This window comes from Branchiostoma floridae, chromosome 1 (assembly GCF_000003815.2).
Source record: "Branchiostoma floridae strain S238N-H82 chromosome 1, Bfl_VNyyK, whole genome shotgun sequence".
Taxonomy (NCBI): domain Eukaryota; kingdom Metazoa; phylum Chordata; class Leptocardii; order Amphioxiformes; family Branchiostomatidae; genus Branchiostoma; species Branchiostoma floridae.
Window position 1 is genome coordinate 32,513,374 of NC_049979.1, and position 17,660 is coordinate 32,531,033.

The 17,660-nt window shown below is 41.9% G+C and overlaps 2 protein-coding genes across 2 annotated transcripts in view; one reads left to right on the forward strand and one right to left on the reverse strand.

Annotated features, from left to right (window-relative positions):
* The window catches only part of LOC118410961 (homeobox-containing protein 1-like), a 1,064,572-nt gene that overhangs the window by 210,116 nt on the left and 836,796 nt on the right, over positions 1–17,660 (reverse strand). The gene's annotated exons all lie outside the window — the stretch shown is intronic.
* LOC118424073 overlaps positions 1–17,660 on the forward strand; it is a gene marked incomplete in the record, with an annotated part of 163,824 nt that overhangs the window by 143,877 nt on the left and 2,287 nt on the right. Inside the window, 14 exon segments of the mRNA XM_035832589.1 lie at positions 179–394; positions 1,134–1,337; positions 1,844–1,924; positions 2,189–2,427; positions 3,006–3,120; positions 3,808–3,970; positions 4,775–5,076; positions 5,778–5,909; positions 6,419–6,656; positions 7,129–7,348; positions 7,794–7,909; positions 8,425–8,561; positions 9,980–10,119; positions 10,709–10,852. Coding sequence (XP_035688482.1) covers positions 179–394; positions 1,134–1,337; positions 1,844–1,924; positions 2,189–2,427; positions 3,006–3,120; positions 3,808–3,970; positions 4,775–5,076; positions 5,778–5,909; positions 6,419–6,656; positions 7,129–7,348; positions 7,794–7,909; positions 8,425–8,561; positions 9,980–10,119; positions 10,709–10,852 — 2,447 coding nt within the window.

The window sequence follows — 17,660 nt, forward strand, 5'->3', positions numbered from 1 at the left end:
GGTGAGTTTCTTCCCTTGTGTTGGAACAAAGTTTAAACTTTTCACAATGTAAAAGCTGTTACTAAATATGATAATCACTACTGGCTAGGCATACAGCACCAAGGGGACTCTTGCAGAGTTTGCTGTACGTTCACACTATTCTTTATAATATATATTTTGTTGTTTCCAGGCTATCAAGAAGGAACACCAGCGTGCCCAAGATGAGCTCGTGGCCCGACACAAGGATGAGAGAGAAGAACTGGAGGCCAAGATGGACCAGGAGATGCGCAAGAAGGAGGCTGAGGAGAGGAAGAAGTTTGAGTCAGAGAGAGAGAAGGCCCTGAGGGAGAAGAAGAACAAACAAGCCGCTGAGCTGGCTGCCAGGAAGGACCTTACTGAGGAGGAGATGGCAGCTGTAAGGCTTGTCTTTTCTGTATCTTATTTCCATTAAGAACTGTTGTGAATTGAACAAACACTACCCTGGGCCTGTTCTTGCTTCTGTTGATCTGAAATATGGTGTATTCAGTAGTGTTGTTCTAGAATCCATTGTGTTGATCTGGAATGTGTTGTGTTGACCTGGAATGTGTTGTGTTGACCTGGAATGTGTTGTGTTGGTCTGGAATGTGTTGTGTTGATCTGGAATGTGTTGTGTTGGTCTGGAATGTGTTGTGTTGGTCTGGAATGTGTTGTGTTGATCTGGTATTTGTTCTATTGTTTTGATCTAGAATGTGTTGTGTTGATCTAGAAGGTGCTGTATTAATCTAGAATGTGTTGTGTTCTGGGATGTGTTGTGTTGATCTGGCGTGTTGTGATCTGGAATGTGTTGTGTTGTAATCTGGAATGTGTTGTGTTGATATGGAATGTGTTTTGTTGATCTGAAATATGTTGTGCTGTTCTAGAATGTGTTGTTTTGATCTGGAATGTGTTGATCTGCAATATGTTGATCTGGAATGTGTTTATCTGCAATTTGTTGATCTGGAATGTGCTCTGTTGATCTGGATTGTGCTCTGTTGATCTGGAATGTGTTGTGTTGATCTGGTATCTGTTTGTGTTTTGCTGATCTGGAATGTGTTCTATTGTGAAGTGAATGAACACTGCTCGGTGGTTTTTGTCTATTTGTTATGTTCATCTGCAATATGTTGTGTTACCCCCAGCTCTTGGCCGCTCATGAACAAGAACTGGAAGACTTGAACGACCGTCTGGACGCAGAACGTTCCCGTCAGCAGCTGTCGTTGAGGGACAAGCTGCTGGCACGGAAGCGCAACCGGCTGCAGAACAAACAGCGCAAGCAGGAGGCAGAGATGACAAAGGAGCTCCTCGAACAGAAGAAAGAACTGAAGGAGGCTCGAACAAAACAGGTCAGGTCTTTGAGACATACATGAAATAAAACATTTGACATTATGTCATATGTTACTAACATTCTAATACTATACTTTTGTACATATAGGGACTTAGATACATCCACCTGGTGGCCGATCTAGATTTAAGATTATTACTGCCTGAAGGCTGTTCTTGTCTAGATGTGAGATTATTACTGACCCAATCCTAATCTTGGATAGATGTAAGATTGTTATTGACTGAAGGCTGACTTTGACTTACTTAACTTATGCCATATCCCACTCTTGCTCTGCCACCCGAACATGGAGATACCTTTGGTAAATCTGAGATTAGTACTGACTGAATGCTAATCTTTGGTATATGTTTACTAAGATTACTGACTGAATGCTGACTGTGACTTACTTGACATGTGTCGGGTGCCGCTCTTCCTATGCCACCCAAACATTTGGGTAGATGGTAGATGTAAGATTATTACTGACTGAAGGCCTCCTTACTATTACTAATAGCTACATTGATATCTAAACAGGTGAAGGAAGCTGAGAAGCAGGCCATGATTGAAGGTATCCAGCAGAATGGTACAGAAGCTGGAGACAGAGTCATCAGGGCGGTAGGTCCATAGTTACTTATGATGCACTCTGGATGCACAATTTGGTGACCATAAGATCTTCAGATCAAAACAAGCCAATACAAAAAACGGAAGTAGCACGCCACTATAGGGCCCAAAATCAGATATTCAGTCACGTATCTAGAATTTCAAAACAATCCATCCAGGCCTTCTCGAGTTACCAAAAGTAAACAGACACAGACACAAACCTTCCCCAAAACATTACTTCTTTGCAATTTGGTAATAAAACGTCACCACTCTCCCCAGGTACTGGAGCGTCGCCACGCCCAGGAGCTGCAGGATCTGGAGGAAGAGTACGGTCTGGAGAAGAAGGTGATGATCGACGACACACTGAGCCGGCTCCACTCCAGGTGTGGCAGTGAGAGAGACCTGCTGCAGCAGAGGCACGAGGCAGAGCTGGAGGAGCTGGAGAACAGCGGAGCCACTCCGGAGGAGCTCGCACAGCTCCGGGCAGAGATGCTCAACAGGCAACAACTGGAGCTCAGGTCAGGGCACTGATGTGACTCAAGGAAATGATAAAGTCTCCCTGCAGTGTATTGATGATATCCTCAGACAACCTCTAATTTGTTGTTCCTATAATTGTAATAGTGTATGCTGGTAGGAGTAGTTCAAGCTTTCATTATCATTGTCAATATAATGGTAGCTGCTTTACCAATTGTGTGTGGCTACATGAATCCAATGGAGTGTCAAAAATCCCAATATTGAATGCATGATTATGAAGTTTTGTGCATTGCCAACTTTGAAGTGTCCCACTCTGGAAGTTGTTTCACATAAGGCATGAATCAGACAAACAGACATGATGCATGGCACACCCTACTGGCTGTACTGTCTAACCAGCATCATATACATGTAGAGTGGCAGGAAGTGAATGAGTGGAAAGATGGTGTCACTGCAAAAGTAATACTTGCAGGAGGAGGACAGGAAGTAGAGTTCAGAGGTGGTAGCACTATATGTAGAAATACACATTTACTATAAGGTCTCTCTAGTGTTCTTATGGCCCGGAGTGTAAATGCTGCAGTAGCACTTAAGCACCTAATGTTGAGTTTTCCTCCTAACACGACAGCTCACTGGACAGGAGACATTCGCAGGAGGCCCGACAACTGGAGCAGAGTGCGCTGTCTGACTGGGAACTGCGCTTTGCTCAGGCTAAACTGGCTCTCAAGGAAAAGCACTACAAGGTACCTGCATCTGTTCAGCAATAGGTTCAAGGTTTCTCAAGAATCTTAAACCAGAAGGATTCATTCTTTAATTGTACCAAAGAAGCCAGTTAATTACACAAAGGATTATAATAATACAATCATGCATTTCTGTTCATTGCATGGCATCCCAAAATCCAAAATCGGTGCGGTCCAGGTGGATAACTTCTCATTGTGTACCACCCAGATAATTACACAAAATACACTGACAAATGGGGTGTGCAATTTAAAGGCTTCTACTGTGCAAAAGGGATGTGTGCCACTGTATATACTGGGTACCAATGTACTGATTACTTTTCCTGAATGTCTTACACTCAAGTATTAAAGTTTTTTCTTAATAATATTCTGTCACTATAAAAGCATGTTTTAAAGGTTGCCATGTAAGGTTTGAACCACTCACACCTTTATTTTGGCATTTGAAGCAATTTGAGTTCCCTCTAAACCTGGTTGTTGGTGTTGATTAGAAGTTATGAGTTACAGTGCAATGAAATCATTTCCAAAATCCCAGATATCAACGAACCAATTACTGTTCCTGAATTAAAATTTTTGACATATTCTGTTCCTAAAAATATGTTATGTTGAAGGTTGCCATGTAAGGTTTGAAGATATTTCGGTATCAGATCTGAAGCACTTGCATTCCCTCTAAAAGTGCATGTTTGTCTGTACTAGGAGTTTGCTCAGGCCCTGCTGGAGTTAACCCCAGATGAACTGGAGGGGAAACAGCGCAGTGTCGAGCAGACGCTGGCCGCCGCACGCGAACTGGAGGAGGTCAGGAACAGGCTGGAACAGCAACGGAAGGAAAACGAGGAGAAACTGAAGAAGGAGAAAGAAGGTACACGTTTGTCTCTTCTTGACGAGCTGGAGATTCATATAATTATTGTGATCAAACCATACTAAATTCATATCTTGGTTATTTTTGCTTGCCTCTTTCATTTTTACCTCATTTTGAGTCATTTGAAAAAGAATCACAGGGGTAATTCAGGGTATCAAATAACTTGAAAATGCTGGTATATTGGAACCAGCAGTCACTGTGGAAGAAACTCCTTTCTAGTCATTCATTCATTCATTATATCACGATCATTGTTTATGATTGTTTGAAATGTTAAGCAGTCTGATGTGGCCTCTGGTGAGATTGGAGTTTGTCAGAGTGATGACTGTTTTCTATGCATGTGCATGACCTTTTTTCTATTTTCATTAATGACCTTTAAAGAAGGCAAAAAACAATAAGTGGCATCTGTATTTAACAAAACTGGACCAATAGTCGGCTCTACGCACCATGTGCAAGAGGATGAGTGAGTGAGTGGACCAATACATGTACATGGACAATATCCTTGCTAGAACTGCATGCTTATTCAACAGAAAAATGTCAACATAAGGGCAGTATAAGACCAATGTTTCAGGTCTCTTGCAGCTTGCAAAAAATGCTGAGTCCTCTATGAAAAATGTCTGGTGGAGAGTCAGAATACTTGTTGATCCTTTGTGGCATGTTACCAGTGCAGGAAATAGTGTGGCTGAATAGGGCCAAGGCCCTCCGTACAGTCGCTGGAATGGGAGGGGGCAACACATGCAGCTTGGAGTTTTGGTTTGTGAAAATTTTACCCAACTTACAAATTCACTGATGACTCTTCCTTTCCAGCGTTTGCCAAGGAAGAAGAGGATAGGATCAAAGCGGAGCTGTCTGCATACGAGCAGCAGCTTGAAGAGGAGGCACGCCAGGAGAGGGAGCGCACGGACAAGTCCATCGCCGCCCTGAACAAGCGGAAGGAGGACCTCCTTAAGGAGAAGAAGCTGAAGGTGAAGGAGGAGATGGAGCGCGTGGCGCAGCAGGGCGTCAGCGAGGACGAGCAGCGCCGCCTGCTGGAGCAGCACGAGAAGGACGTGCAGAAACTGGAGCAGAAGATGGAGGCTGATCGCATGCGCATGCAGAGTGGCCTACAGGTCATTGCCTGCTTATGACCTCTGTCCAGAGGTTTTGTTTTTGATTTGTCTGGATATTTGTGTTCTTAATATATGCACTATCAGTAGAGAAGCAGGAAGTGAGAGAGTCGGAAGATGGTGCAAGATCAGACTTACAGGAGAGATAGGAAGTAGAGTTCAAAGGTGATAGAACTACAATGTACATGTGAGAGTTCAGGTGGTACTCACTGAACTATGTGTGTACTATGTAAATTGGACATGACAAACAGTCCAGGTCTATAGGTCAATATCAATGGAAGAGTCTACCGATTCACTGGGCAGCATTGTTTTTGGTCTGTGTATATTTTTGCCATTACCAGATACATATTTTCCATGTGCTAGACACATTAACTGCAGAGCGTCAAGTAATCAAAGTATGATCAATTCCTTAGTTGCGTAATTAATGAATTACATTGAACATCACATACATGTATAAGAAACCCTAAAAACTATGGAGGCATGAGGACTTCAGGTCATAAAATTATGACATTGTTATGAATCACAATATTTGGGATGGTCAGTCAGATAACCAGCATCACAGAAGACATTTTTCCAACAATTCGTGAGTAAATACAACAAAACAAGTCATTAGTCCTGACAAGAGCAGACTAGCTACATTTGTTCTGTCCTATGTTGCATGTTTGAATGTTGGTGACACAACTGTTTCTTTGGTTGGTCCACAGGAGCGACTCAGACGTAGGCGGGAAGAGAAGCGCCGGCAGAAGGAAGCCGAGGTCCAGAACACGGCGGAGGAGATGCGCCGCGAACACGAGGAGAAACTGCGCTCAGAGGAGGAGAGGATGAAGAAAGATGAGGTGATCAGAGTCTTCCATCTCACTTTATTGATGGATGGCAATCTTATTGATACACAATCATTATTCATATTGATACATGCCAATTGTGTTTATACAATGTCAATCATTTTGGAACACGTTAATGATATTGATACACATCAATCGTGTTGATACATCAACCATATTCAATTTGATACTACATTTGACTTGTACATGTACATGTCAACCACATTGATAGACATGTCAACCATATTGATAGACGTCAATCTTATAGATGCTCAGTGGTCAATTTGGTACATAGCCTTCAATACACATTGAATCATAATTTGATACACTTTCATATTAAATTTGATTTGCATCTATCAATCATAATGATGCACATCTAAATTTTAGTATCCAAAGTTTGAGAACTCCTTGTTGCTAACTGTAATATAAGGATTTGTCAGTAATGCTGTCCACTCTTTGTTACCTACCTGTCCACTACTATATTGCCTGTAATGTAACAGTTGTTTTTGTAATGTCTTGTATAGGTGCTCACCCTGAAGGAGAGTGTGAACATCGACAGACTGGTGCCGTCCCAGGAGGAAGTCCCCCCTGCGGCCGTCCTGTCCAGCCCCGCGGCCGCCCAGCTGGCCCTGCCCGGCTCCTTCCAGCAGACCACTCCTCTCCAGGACGGAGAGCTGACCAGCATCCTCATGGCCTCTCCTCTGTACCAGAGACTCCAGGAGATCAAGGATCTCATCAGTAACAACAGCAAACTGGCAGCAGGTGAGTGCACACATCTATTGAAACTTCATTGAAGATGTTCTATATAAAAGAGTAGATTCATTCCTCAAGCTACTGACATCTTGCACACTGCAGTCATCCCTCAGCAAGACATCTGGAGCCACATTGTTCAAGTTTTAAACTTTTATTCAGCCATCTTTGATCAGTCATGCACGGACACACTCAATAGCATATTCTTATATCAGTGAGACTTTGTAAGGTCTAAGCACGTACCTCTACGTTTTCGATGTCTTCACAGTACATCTTGGTCATGAGAGCATGAGACTAGGTCCGAAACTTGCATGAAACTTCTGCTCCCCCCTTTGCCTCCTTGCGTAGCAGGGGTAAGCACATGTAGGACTTGGGCAGCTCCTAGTCCTTATAGCGGAAGGTGCTAAGCTGAACTGCATGATAAAGATAATGATGGTGATCATGATGATGACATTGATCGTAATGATGCCTGCTCCTCCCCCAGTTGGTGACGGGTACCTGGACTCCCGTGATGCGGACTGGGGTGCCGACACAGAGTTCCGTCCCGTAGACTTAAACAAGCTGAGTCCCAAGGACTTCATCGTGTACAAGTTTGCCTGCTTCATCGGGAGCCTGCTGTCTGTCCACTGTGGTCATCCTCCCGTCACCATCCTCCTGGCTGACTCCATCCCGCCTAACACACAGCTCAGCAAGAATGCCTACAGGTATGGTCCCACGTGCCAAGTAATATTTACTCAAAAATTGGATCTGATTTTGAAAACGGTCAGAATTTTCAGATAGTATCCACTGTCTTTCTTCAGTAAGATTAGGTAAGATCTGTTAAAAAGCAGGTTTATAACCAAGAGGTTATAACCCATGCTTCCTTGTACTTTGAAAAACCCTTTCTGAGCTAGACTACTTTGTACATGTATCATCAAATTCTGTCCCAACAATGAGATCCTTACAACAGTAGAGTCAAAATTGTAGAAGTGACCATCTCTACATAAGGAAAACCTGGCCATTGATATACACACTAAGTCAAATCTGTGAGGCTTCAGTAACTGTTCACTACTCAGATACATGTAAAGAAGGCAATGACCTTTTGAAAGTGTATATGATTATAAATTCCCCATGATGTTTCATTTCTGAACTTGTTTGTGTTGTCCTCAGGAACTCCTTCCAGTACGATCACAACAACAGGATTCTGTACGTGCGGCGCGCCCGTATGGACAGGGTGGGAGAGTTTGTGCTGGTGCTGGTGCACACTCTGGCTCACATCAAGTCAGGTAAGGTCGAGCCACTGAGTAACGCAGCTTTATCTGTTCGTAAAGGGCTGTGCAAGTGTTTTAAACATTATTCTTTAACATGTTGCCTGTGTCAAAGGAAGAAATATCCATATTGAGACACTAAATAAAATGTGGCAATGTGGTCTTGTGCTAAGGGTTGTTGACTTAGAATCTAAAGATTCTAGGATTCTAGGTTCAAAATAGCAGGCCCCGAATGTTGTGCCCAAAAGGTACCTAGCACCCATTTCTTTACATGACGTGGGTGAAAATGAGTGCTTCAGTTAGGGATATCCTGTTGAATGAGATGTAAAACTAGAGGTCCTTGTTTGAGGAGAGCCACACCTCAAGAAACCTCATTGAAAAGAGTATGGGGTCCATCTTTATATGAGTGGATCAAACCTCATTGTCCAGTCTTACACAGCTTGTACTTATTGATGTACAAAATTGGCCAGGTGTGTTATGCATAAAGGTGTTATGGAAAACAAACAAAACCAATCTTCACGTCTTACCTATAGGTGATCTCCGAGATGACAGCTCCCCAGACTTCGTGCAGGAGTTCCACCGCGCCCTGTCAGCCGTCTGTAACGACCTGTTCTTTGCTCGCTATCGACGCTCGTCGCCAGGATCGGCCAATGAGAACGCAGCATCTGTGGTGGGTGATGTCTCATCTCACAGTAGACACAGTTTAGTAACAGCAGAGTAGGATTTATATAACTAACTGGGCTGAAAGTCAAACACTCAGTAATCATCCAAACAGATCTAGATGTCAAGAATTTGTTCATATTTGAGGTGACACACTGAAAAGAATTCGATTTATTTACTCTAAGTTCACCATTTTCGTTAGACTGAGTGCTCTGCCCCATGTTGTACTTCCTCTCTGCTGTATTCAGTGAGTATTTTATCATTACTGGTGTTCTCAGAGAGTACTTAGGGGGGTTATCAGAACATTATTGCTGTGTACATGTATGATAAATTGCATTTACTACCCAGCCACAACTCCTATGATGCTTTTGTCCAATTGTTTCTGGATTGACTCAAACATTGCTTCGAGTATGGGGACAGCGACATGTCCAGTTTTGTATCTTCTGGAGCACACACATTAACCCTCATCCGACCGTATGGGGTAATTTTTGACCTCAGGCGTATATTTTGATCTGCCATAGCAACATTTTTCATCAGAGAAAAAATTCCTTCCATGAATTTGTTTGTATACATGTCTTACAACATCTACCAATTTTTCGCCGAGTTTTGCCCATTATTGTATAAGCTATAATGAAAGTTTGTGTCTTGTTTGGTGGGGTCAAAAATGACCCCAGCCAATTATGAATCATTAATTACATAAATATCAAGATATTTCAATAAAATAACAGGCATTCCTCATTATTGCTATTGCAGCAACAGGTTATAGTTGCTTAGATGAGTAAACACCGAATATTTTGAAAGAAATTTAGTATTTTAAGTGTAAAACACAGTTTTTCGACATTCTGCATAAATTATGATAATACGCACTTATTACCTATGCTAATGAAACTGAAAATGTTTCTAATTAATTAAAAAACAATATATGGACAGAATGTGCAGAAGGAACCTACAAGAAAGATCTTTGCGGGAAAATAGACAAGAGTTATTGTATGTATGTGTTTAGATGGCGGAATATGGTGCATAATTAAGTAATAAATTCGTTACTTTTCACAAATATTGTATTTTTTCTTGTTAAATAACATTATTATGCTATCAGCATATTTCATCATCACAATAATTGTTTAGAAATTGATAAAACAAAACATTGTTTAAGTAAGTTTAGTATGGTAGATTTTCAGAGCAAATTTGGTATTTCCTCATTTTCTGCATAAATTATGATAATGAGTAATAACTACTGACACCAAAACTTGTCAAAATATTTTTCATAGGTTAGTGAAACAGTAAATACATAGAAATGACAAAATAAGCCAGCAGAAATATGTCTATGAGCAAAACAAAGTGGGGTCAAAAATGACCCCATACGGTCAGATTCGTCGTAAAAATGTAACGGTCGGATGAGGGTTAATATCCCCTCTGTCCTCCCTTCAGCCCTTGGTGGAGACGATGTTTAGCGACTGTGAGAATGTGACTGAGAAGGACACAGCAGTGGACGACCTGCTGGATGTGAAACTGCTGCGAGGTACCAGCAGGGAGGGAGTCCACTTCAGCAGGGGGGAGCTCAACACAAGGTGGGGCAAAACTCTTGTTCACATATCTGTTACATGTACTCATACACGTATCTGTGCTGCGATAACATTCGACACGGGTGTTCCTGACTGATAACTTTCAGTATCACATGGGGTTCTAAGTTGGACCAGCAGGGCTTACATCAAATGCACTCCTTGTGCACCGAGTGCAGCTCGATCGAAAATTCAAACACCAGATTTGGACATCATAGACTGCTGTTGTCACAATTTTTTGTTCGAGGACAAAAAATTTTCCCGACACTTGCAATGAAAAGTGTGTTTTCTTGGGTAGGTATGACATAAAATTTGGTCCTCGGGTGGTGTCTCGTACCCACGGTTGGGCTGGTACCTTGGATGATACGGAATACACAGTGTTGTATTCTATATATGCTAGTGCGGTATGGTTTAGAGTGGAATTTTTGGACTACTGGATGGAATGTTGGCAAGAAAAAAGCAAAATTTGATTCAGTTGAAACTTGAAAGTCCATTTTGCTGCTCAACCGGCACTACTGTTAAATCTAATTTCATTTCAAAGTGTACTAAAACATACTTTCATGTCTTGAAGTTGATGATTTTGTCCGTCCATCCGCAGGTTAAGTGAGTACGGGTCCTACACCATGGTGTCCCAGCTGGGTGGCATGCTGGGCGGAGTAGAAGACAAGATGCAGTCAGCCAAGGATCACGGCAGTAAGGACCAGATGGACACGTGGCTCGGACAGCTACAGAAGGACTCTCTTACAGGTATGGACAATCGTCTTAGGTTATTACTTCAACTGAGGGAATAAGGGATTGTTTTAGCATGTCTGTTAGTGTGTCTGTGTAGTTTTTATGTTACCTTCACAGAAGGTACATACTGTTTTTGCATCGTTTCTTCTTCTTCTTCTTTTCCGCACAAATAAAAAACATGAATATCTCCAAAACTAGACCTTGGAATATCTCGTAATTCAGCAAGCTGGTAGGTCTGCACATAAGACACTGCACCTTGGTCATTTGGTCCCCTAAAGATACCAAAAAATGATTTTATGGGGCAAAAAAGGGTGAAAAAACTAGCAATTTTAACACAAAATCGAACTTTCGAGCCCCCATAGAACATCAGAACCACGTTCCAAGGACCCGAGGTCAACGACCGGTAGCTATGGAACCCGCCCGGGAGTTATGGAACATGGTGTTCGAACGAGGTCAACGACCGCTACTACGCAACACGGAAGTGTCCGCCCGTCAAATGATGACTTCATCTTGCTTTGGACGGCCTGAATTGAGGCAGTAGCCGTCCTCTGAATGATTTGTGGAATTCATTTTACCAAGAAGTAATAAATCGGATCAAGAAATTCACAGAGCTTTGATTTTATTTTGCCGAATATCGGCACCTTTTGCATACTAGTAACGTTATATCAACTTCAAGGAAGGTAGAATGAAATTGAGGGCAGGCAGAATGAAATTTAATGCCCCCAAAGTATAATGTGTCTCGGTTAAGGTCTATATCGAGTCAAATCTAAGCATTTTTTTCGATACTTTTCTTGATTTTGTTTAAGCTAAAGGTTTTGCTACCTGCACAAGTCAGTTTAACTCTGAGCCATCCAAACATTGTTCGGATTCTATGTTGTGTTTGAGTTACGTAGAATCGAGAACACACACGATGTGTAGTACGCCAGCACTCGTGCGTACACACGCGATAATTTGGTGAACAAACGCATTCAGAGCACTACTGCAATTTTCTCAGACAGGCCGACAACTGTGGTAACGTTACGTGTATGTGGTGATTTCTTTGGATGCCTCCTGACATGATAAGTAACTGGCATATAACGTTAATCATAAAAAATGTAGCGAGACCTGTTCGTTTTTCAAGTTCACACATAGAGCTGTCGTCTAAATGAAACACGGATTGGTGTCACGGTTGTAGTTAACCGATTTTTGAGTCAACAAGAACATTTGAGCAAAAAAACAACAACACATGACTACGTTAGACGCAAGGTCACTGCGTGTTGCCGGCTGTTACATAAAAAAAAAACATGCATAACGATCGTCATGCAAACTCAAAGTTTTACGCCTGAGACATAAAGGTATGTGAAACACAAACGATGGACTTGATGAGTTTATTTCGCTATTAAACTGACCTGAACAAACACGATTAACTGCAGCGTGGAACGCCCTCCCCATGTTAGGTCACGGCCATTCCGTTCACCTTGTTGTTTATCATGTAAGTTACCACAGCGCTGCGTTGGTCCCCAGCAAGCAAGTGGAGCACGGAAACGAAGTCTGGGTGAATTACAATAAATCTACTTACAGCTTTATACACGGTGGGAGTGGCCGGCACAGCACAAATCCCCAGGCACAAATTAGCATAAGCCAACGCGAAAGTTAAGTGTAGCAGAAACCTAACCCCTTGAAGTTTGCATGATTGACAGGCGGACGGGTTTGAAGTGTACCGACTGCGGCACGTATTGATAATGAGGGCATAAACAAACTACGTACATCAAACGTAAATCAAAATTGTTTGCTAAAAATAAAAGAATTTTATGAAATATGAATTGCGGGCTCTGAAAAAATGATTGGGCCGTTCAAAATATGAATGAATTTACACAGATTGACTGTGATAGGAAGCATAGCGCACTGCACCAAATTGGATATTTAAGCATGCTTAATGGGATTCGTAAATGAAGCTTAAACATTTGAATATGATTAAGCTATCATTAAGCTACATTTAAGAAGTCGTAAATGCCACAACTAAAAACCGATATTTAAGACACATTTACGAAAAACGTTAAGTCCACTTAAACATGTAAATAACTTTACATATTACTAGTATTTAAGGTACACTTAACTTTGCCTTAAAGATATGACATTAATTTGCGCAGTTTTGCTAACAAAGTTTATATGTATTGACTAGAATAATCATCGCTTTTACTCTTCATTGTAAGTATTTCATATACGATACTTTTAAACGCCCATTAGGAGAGTTTAAAGTCGTTTATTTAAGCTTTATTTAAGCTGCTTAAAGTTGGGGGTAGCAGCGTCTGCCATCAGTCTAATTTTTTCTTCAATTAATGGATTTTGAATACTTTACTCCTTGATATCTTGTCATACTACAGTTTATTCAAAAGCTTCTGCGCACACGCCTTTTATAATTATAGTGAGGAGGCAAAGTCCTGCAGAAGCGGACAACACCAACTCTGCATTGTCATAATACTGCCAAGAAATATGTAGTACAATTTATTGATATATATATGATAGAATTTCAGATATAAAGACATAAAACGTAACAGGGCTTAGATCCTAAAGCTATAGCATGCAATGCCTAATTGTTTTAGATTCGAAGGCGTCGCGTAGGAGACGGCCTGTGCAGTCTACGCAAACTAAAACAAAACAAAACAAAGCATCATACAAATATTTGGTTTACCGATATGATAACTAATTCTCTCGAATTATGCACATTTTCAGCCTTGTAAATACTTGCACAGTATCAAAAGATCGACCAATATGGATTGCAGCACACAAATTGTGAAGTAGCGGGTTTAATGAGAGCCAGCAAGTGTATCTAGGTCATAAAACAAATTCAAGTTCCGAGCGGGATTTTTTCTTTGTTTACATATCCACTGATTCAGCCCACGCCATCTTTGTTTCAATCCATTTCCAAGCTTTGAAACACAATCAAGTACCGAATTGCACCGTAGACACAACGGAAAGTCGTTCATACTGGATCACATAAAGTTCATGTTTTCATAACTTTCATTATTAGATATAACGCGCTGCAGCAGTCCCTCCCAGCCTGGGGGCTGAATTTCCTCGGCACAATAAGAATTCATTTCTGCAAGGACATTATATATTACGTTTTTTAATGTATTTGATTTCCGCCAGGCTCATCTGAGCTCACTTTCCTGCTGGCTTTAATTGACCTTATCATGTTATGTATTTGACTGAACTTATTCATTTTTTTCTATGCGGTGGTAAAATGTACAATTTCTAGACGTGATTTCCGCATGGGCAAGCTTTTTAGCATGTATTTAGACTGGAATACATTTTACACCCTTCTTGGGCTGTTGACTTAGACTCTATTGTTCAATTGTGAAATGGTCAGCAAGCCTGTCTATGAATAACAATAGCAATACACATAACATAGACCATCATGTCTGCTGACTATGCAAATCATTGTTTCAATTTAAACAACGCGCGATTTGGACCAATCAGCACTCGCGCTCCTAATTCAAATCTAGTCTGTCATCATTTGGTGATCGTAGCTTGCTTGGGTGTGGACCTGCTACAGCTCCAACGTATAACTCAGCCCAGGGGACGCAGAAGATAATGGCTCCAGGACACAAACACCGTACGGTCACCAAGAACAACAAAGCCGTGAGCCTGGCCGGTCTGTCGACTATTGCTGCCCTGGACAAGAATTGGATCACCCTGCTTATTGGAGGAAAGCGCTAGCCGGCCAATGGATACCCTGTGAAGCCAGAACTCCTAAGAGCCAGCGCGCAAAGGTTTACCAATCCCCGGGCCCCGGCCCAAAACACCCGCCAGTCTGCCGATCCAGCTAGCAACTATCGCTTTGCCTCTCGGAGAAGTAAGCGATAGTCGGGGGCCGACGTAAGTGGGGCCAGCTGGTAGTGCGGGCGCGTGTTGGGCAGGCGGGGATCGGTATTCTCGTTACCCAGTTTGGTTTCCTAGAGTAGGCAAGGGAGCGCAGCGGTGTAACTCCCCGGGCCCCTAGCAACATGCCCCGTATCAAGCCCGGGGAGTTACGACGCCGCGCCGGCTAGTCGATTTATGGGGCATGTATCTCCCTCAACCCTGAACAAAAGTCTACGTAGTTCAAGATCGTTTCCAGACGACCTGGAGGCCTGAGACATCTGAATGGATGGAACTGGACGAAGAATGCAGAAAGCAAGATGTTCCACTGGCCCAGGAGTGAATGCATCACGCCGAGACATATATCGTGAAGCTAAACATGGCATATTTGATTGCGTGCATGTACAAAGATTGGAACACAACAACTGCTGGCCATAAAAAACAAACAAGAAAGGATACCTGAATTACACAACATTACACCACATTACATAAAAGATACATTGACTGACACATGATCGTAGTATGCAAAATCATTGAAATAAAGGAGCTTATATCCGGCTTAAATATCGATATTTACAACTGATTTACAGCTCTTAAATGAGTGCCATTAATTACTCTTTAAGAAAACTTTAAGACAACTTAAATCACATCTTTTACGGAACTTTACAGAGCTTAAAGTTAGCGTAATCTTTTGGAATTAAGTATGCTTTACGGTGCTTAAATGTTGCTTAAATGTGTGCCACTACGTGCCGTTTACGGACGCATGTAATAATGGCTTAAACATAATATTTACGAATGCGTAAGCATTGCGTAAAGTAACTTAAAGAATGCCAATACGGCACCCTTAAGCACACTTTAAGAGAGCTTAAAGAGCGGTTTTCATGCAGTGGCGGAGATGTGCTGCGTACTGTGAATATCACTTGCAGTGTGCAGGGGTAGCCATATCAATTTCTGCTCTGAGAGTGTCCGGCAACTGCGGGACGTGAACGAATATAATAGATTTGTGGCAATTTCAGCGATTACGCTAATCAGCTGTTTCTGTGAATTTGTGCGATTTACAGTAGTTGGTAAGGCCCCCTTTCAAAATTTCCACTAGACGGCGATCGCGCTGCGCTCTTACTGCGACATAAACAGGATATGTGTAACATTCGATTTCACACTGGGTATATGGTTCATAGAAAACGTAAAAGTGTGACTGAGCATGCTGAGGAGAACCCTTCGCGCTGCGTTGTACATGTACAATCGTCAAACTCTGTGAGACGTTTCAAGCTGTGAATGTACCTTCCGATTTTGTGCTACGCAGTGTGCCGTAACTTGGTACGCTTGTTTTAATCTTGCTCTCTTCAGAAGTTAGTCTAATTCAAGTAGATAGAAACGAGAATTCAATTCTATAATATTTGACAATAAAATTGTGACTGTATGTACTGCTTGCCTCATGTGAGGCTGTATCTAGCACAATCTAGCTGATGTTTTCACGGGGAAAGGGACTGAATGCATTGTTTGCGATGGTCCGACTAAGAAAATCATTACGAAAAAAACAACACCGCCAACATCAACAAATGTCTGCCTACCTTTTGGGAAATATCTTCGACATCTTAATTTTCATAGACGGTCAGCCCAAATTTGGTGCAACATGATGACACCGGCAGATTCGGTCCATATTTTATAAGAAGTCAATTAAAGAATCAAAAGCACACCTATTTGTCACGTTTCATGTAGGGCCCCGCCCCCGTATAGAGCGCAAGCATATGAGGTCCGATCGGCTTACCGGAGACTATTTTGAAAGTACCTTATTTAATTTCACATATTGTTCGATTTTTTTTTACTTCTATGGTAGCAACAACTGACAGTTAATCGGGGCCGGGAAAATGACAACAAAAACATCGGCGCTAGCACGATGCGACTGACCAGAACATTAGGGGGAGGGGCGCGGCACCGACTGGGTTCGACCAGTCGCTTCTCGCTTCTCTCTCGCCGCCGGCGCGCGTTAGGAATTATCATCAAAGTCAGCACCGTCCGCAAACATCCGCTGATTTTTTAGAGATTTTTGCAAAATTTGTCTATACTTACGCGCCGAGTTTGTTCGTCAACAATGACGGAAAGCGCAAAATTAAACTTATTCTTATGTTATCAACTGAACTTCGCGGCTCGCGTTCTGCACCAAGTCAGAGACAGAGAATATGAATTTCCCAAGTGATTCAAAGCTTTATTTTTTTTTAACATTTGAATACATATTGTTGAAGGAAGCCAGTGTTTTTCCATGGCTCTCTCTCCGCAAGCCAAGAAATTTCTCCCTGGACCTCCCCAAGCCGAAAAAATTCATAGGCCTTGACGCTCCCGCAGACGACACGCTAAATGTCGTCGAGTAAACCCTGTTGACGACCGTCAGAAATGGATAACCTTTTTGGACAGACAGACTGCCCCTGTGGCTTGAAGCTATGGGGCTGTGATGAGATGATGATGAGAAACCCTGTTTGGAACAATATTGGACGTTGTGTTCATTATTCAAGATGTATAACGTTACAGATAAAAAAATCATCAAAATTTATTTGTACCTTCTTGCATGTCTTGACTTATCCTGTGTCAACATCTGCAACTTAATCAGTTTACCCTTCCAGGTAGAAATGCTAGACTAAACCATGTGAAGGTAACATTCTGTATTTGCTTGCAAATATTACCTTTCTAGTTTGTACATGTTCTTCTGAAGGGGTGCAATCTGCCATCTTTGATTGCCATGTTACATTTTTATACTAGCATGTTCTATGTCCGCAGTTTTGTTGAATGCAACATGATTTTTTTTCATATGTCAGACCTGATTCTAGAAGAGATGATTTACAAGAAATAGTGCTCTACTTATTGCCTCAATGAAAAACAGAGGTATTGTTTGGGGTGCATCTGTCTTTATGTCCCTGCATATATGTTGTCATGATAACTTCAGAAGGTCAGGATGGATTGTGATGATATTTGGTGTATGGGTA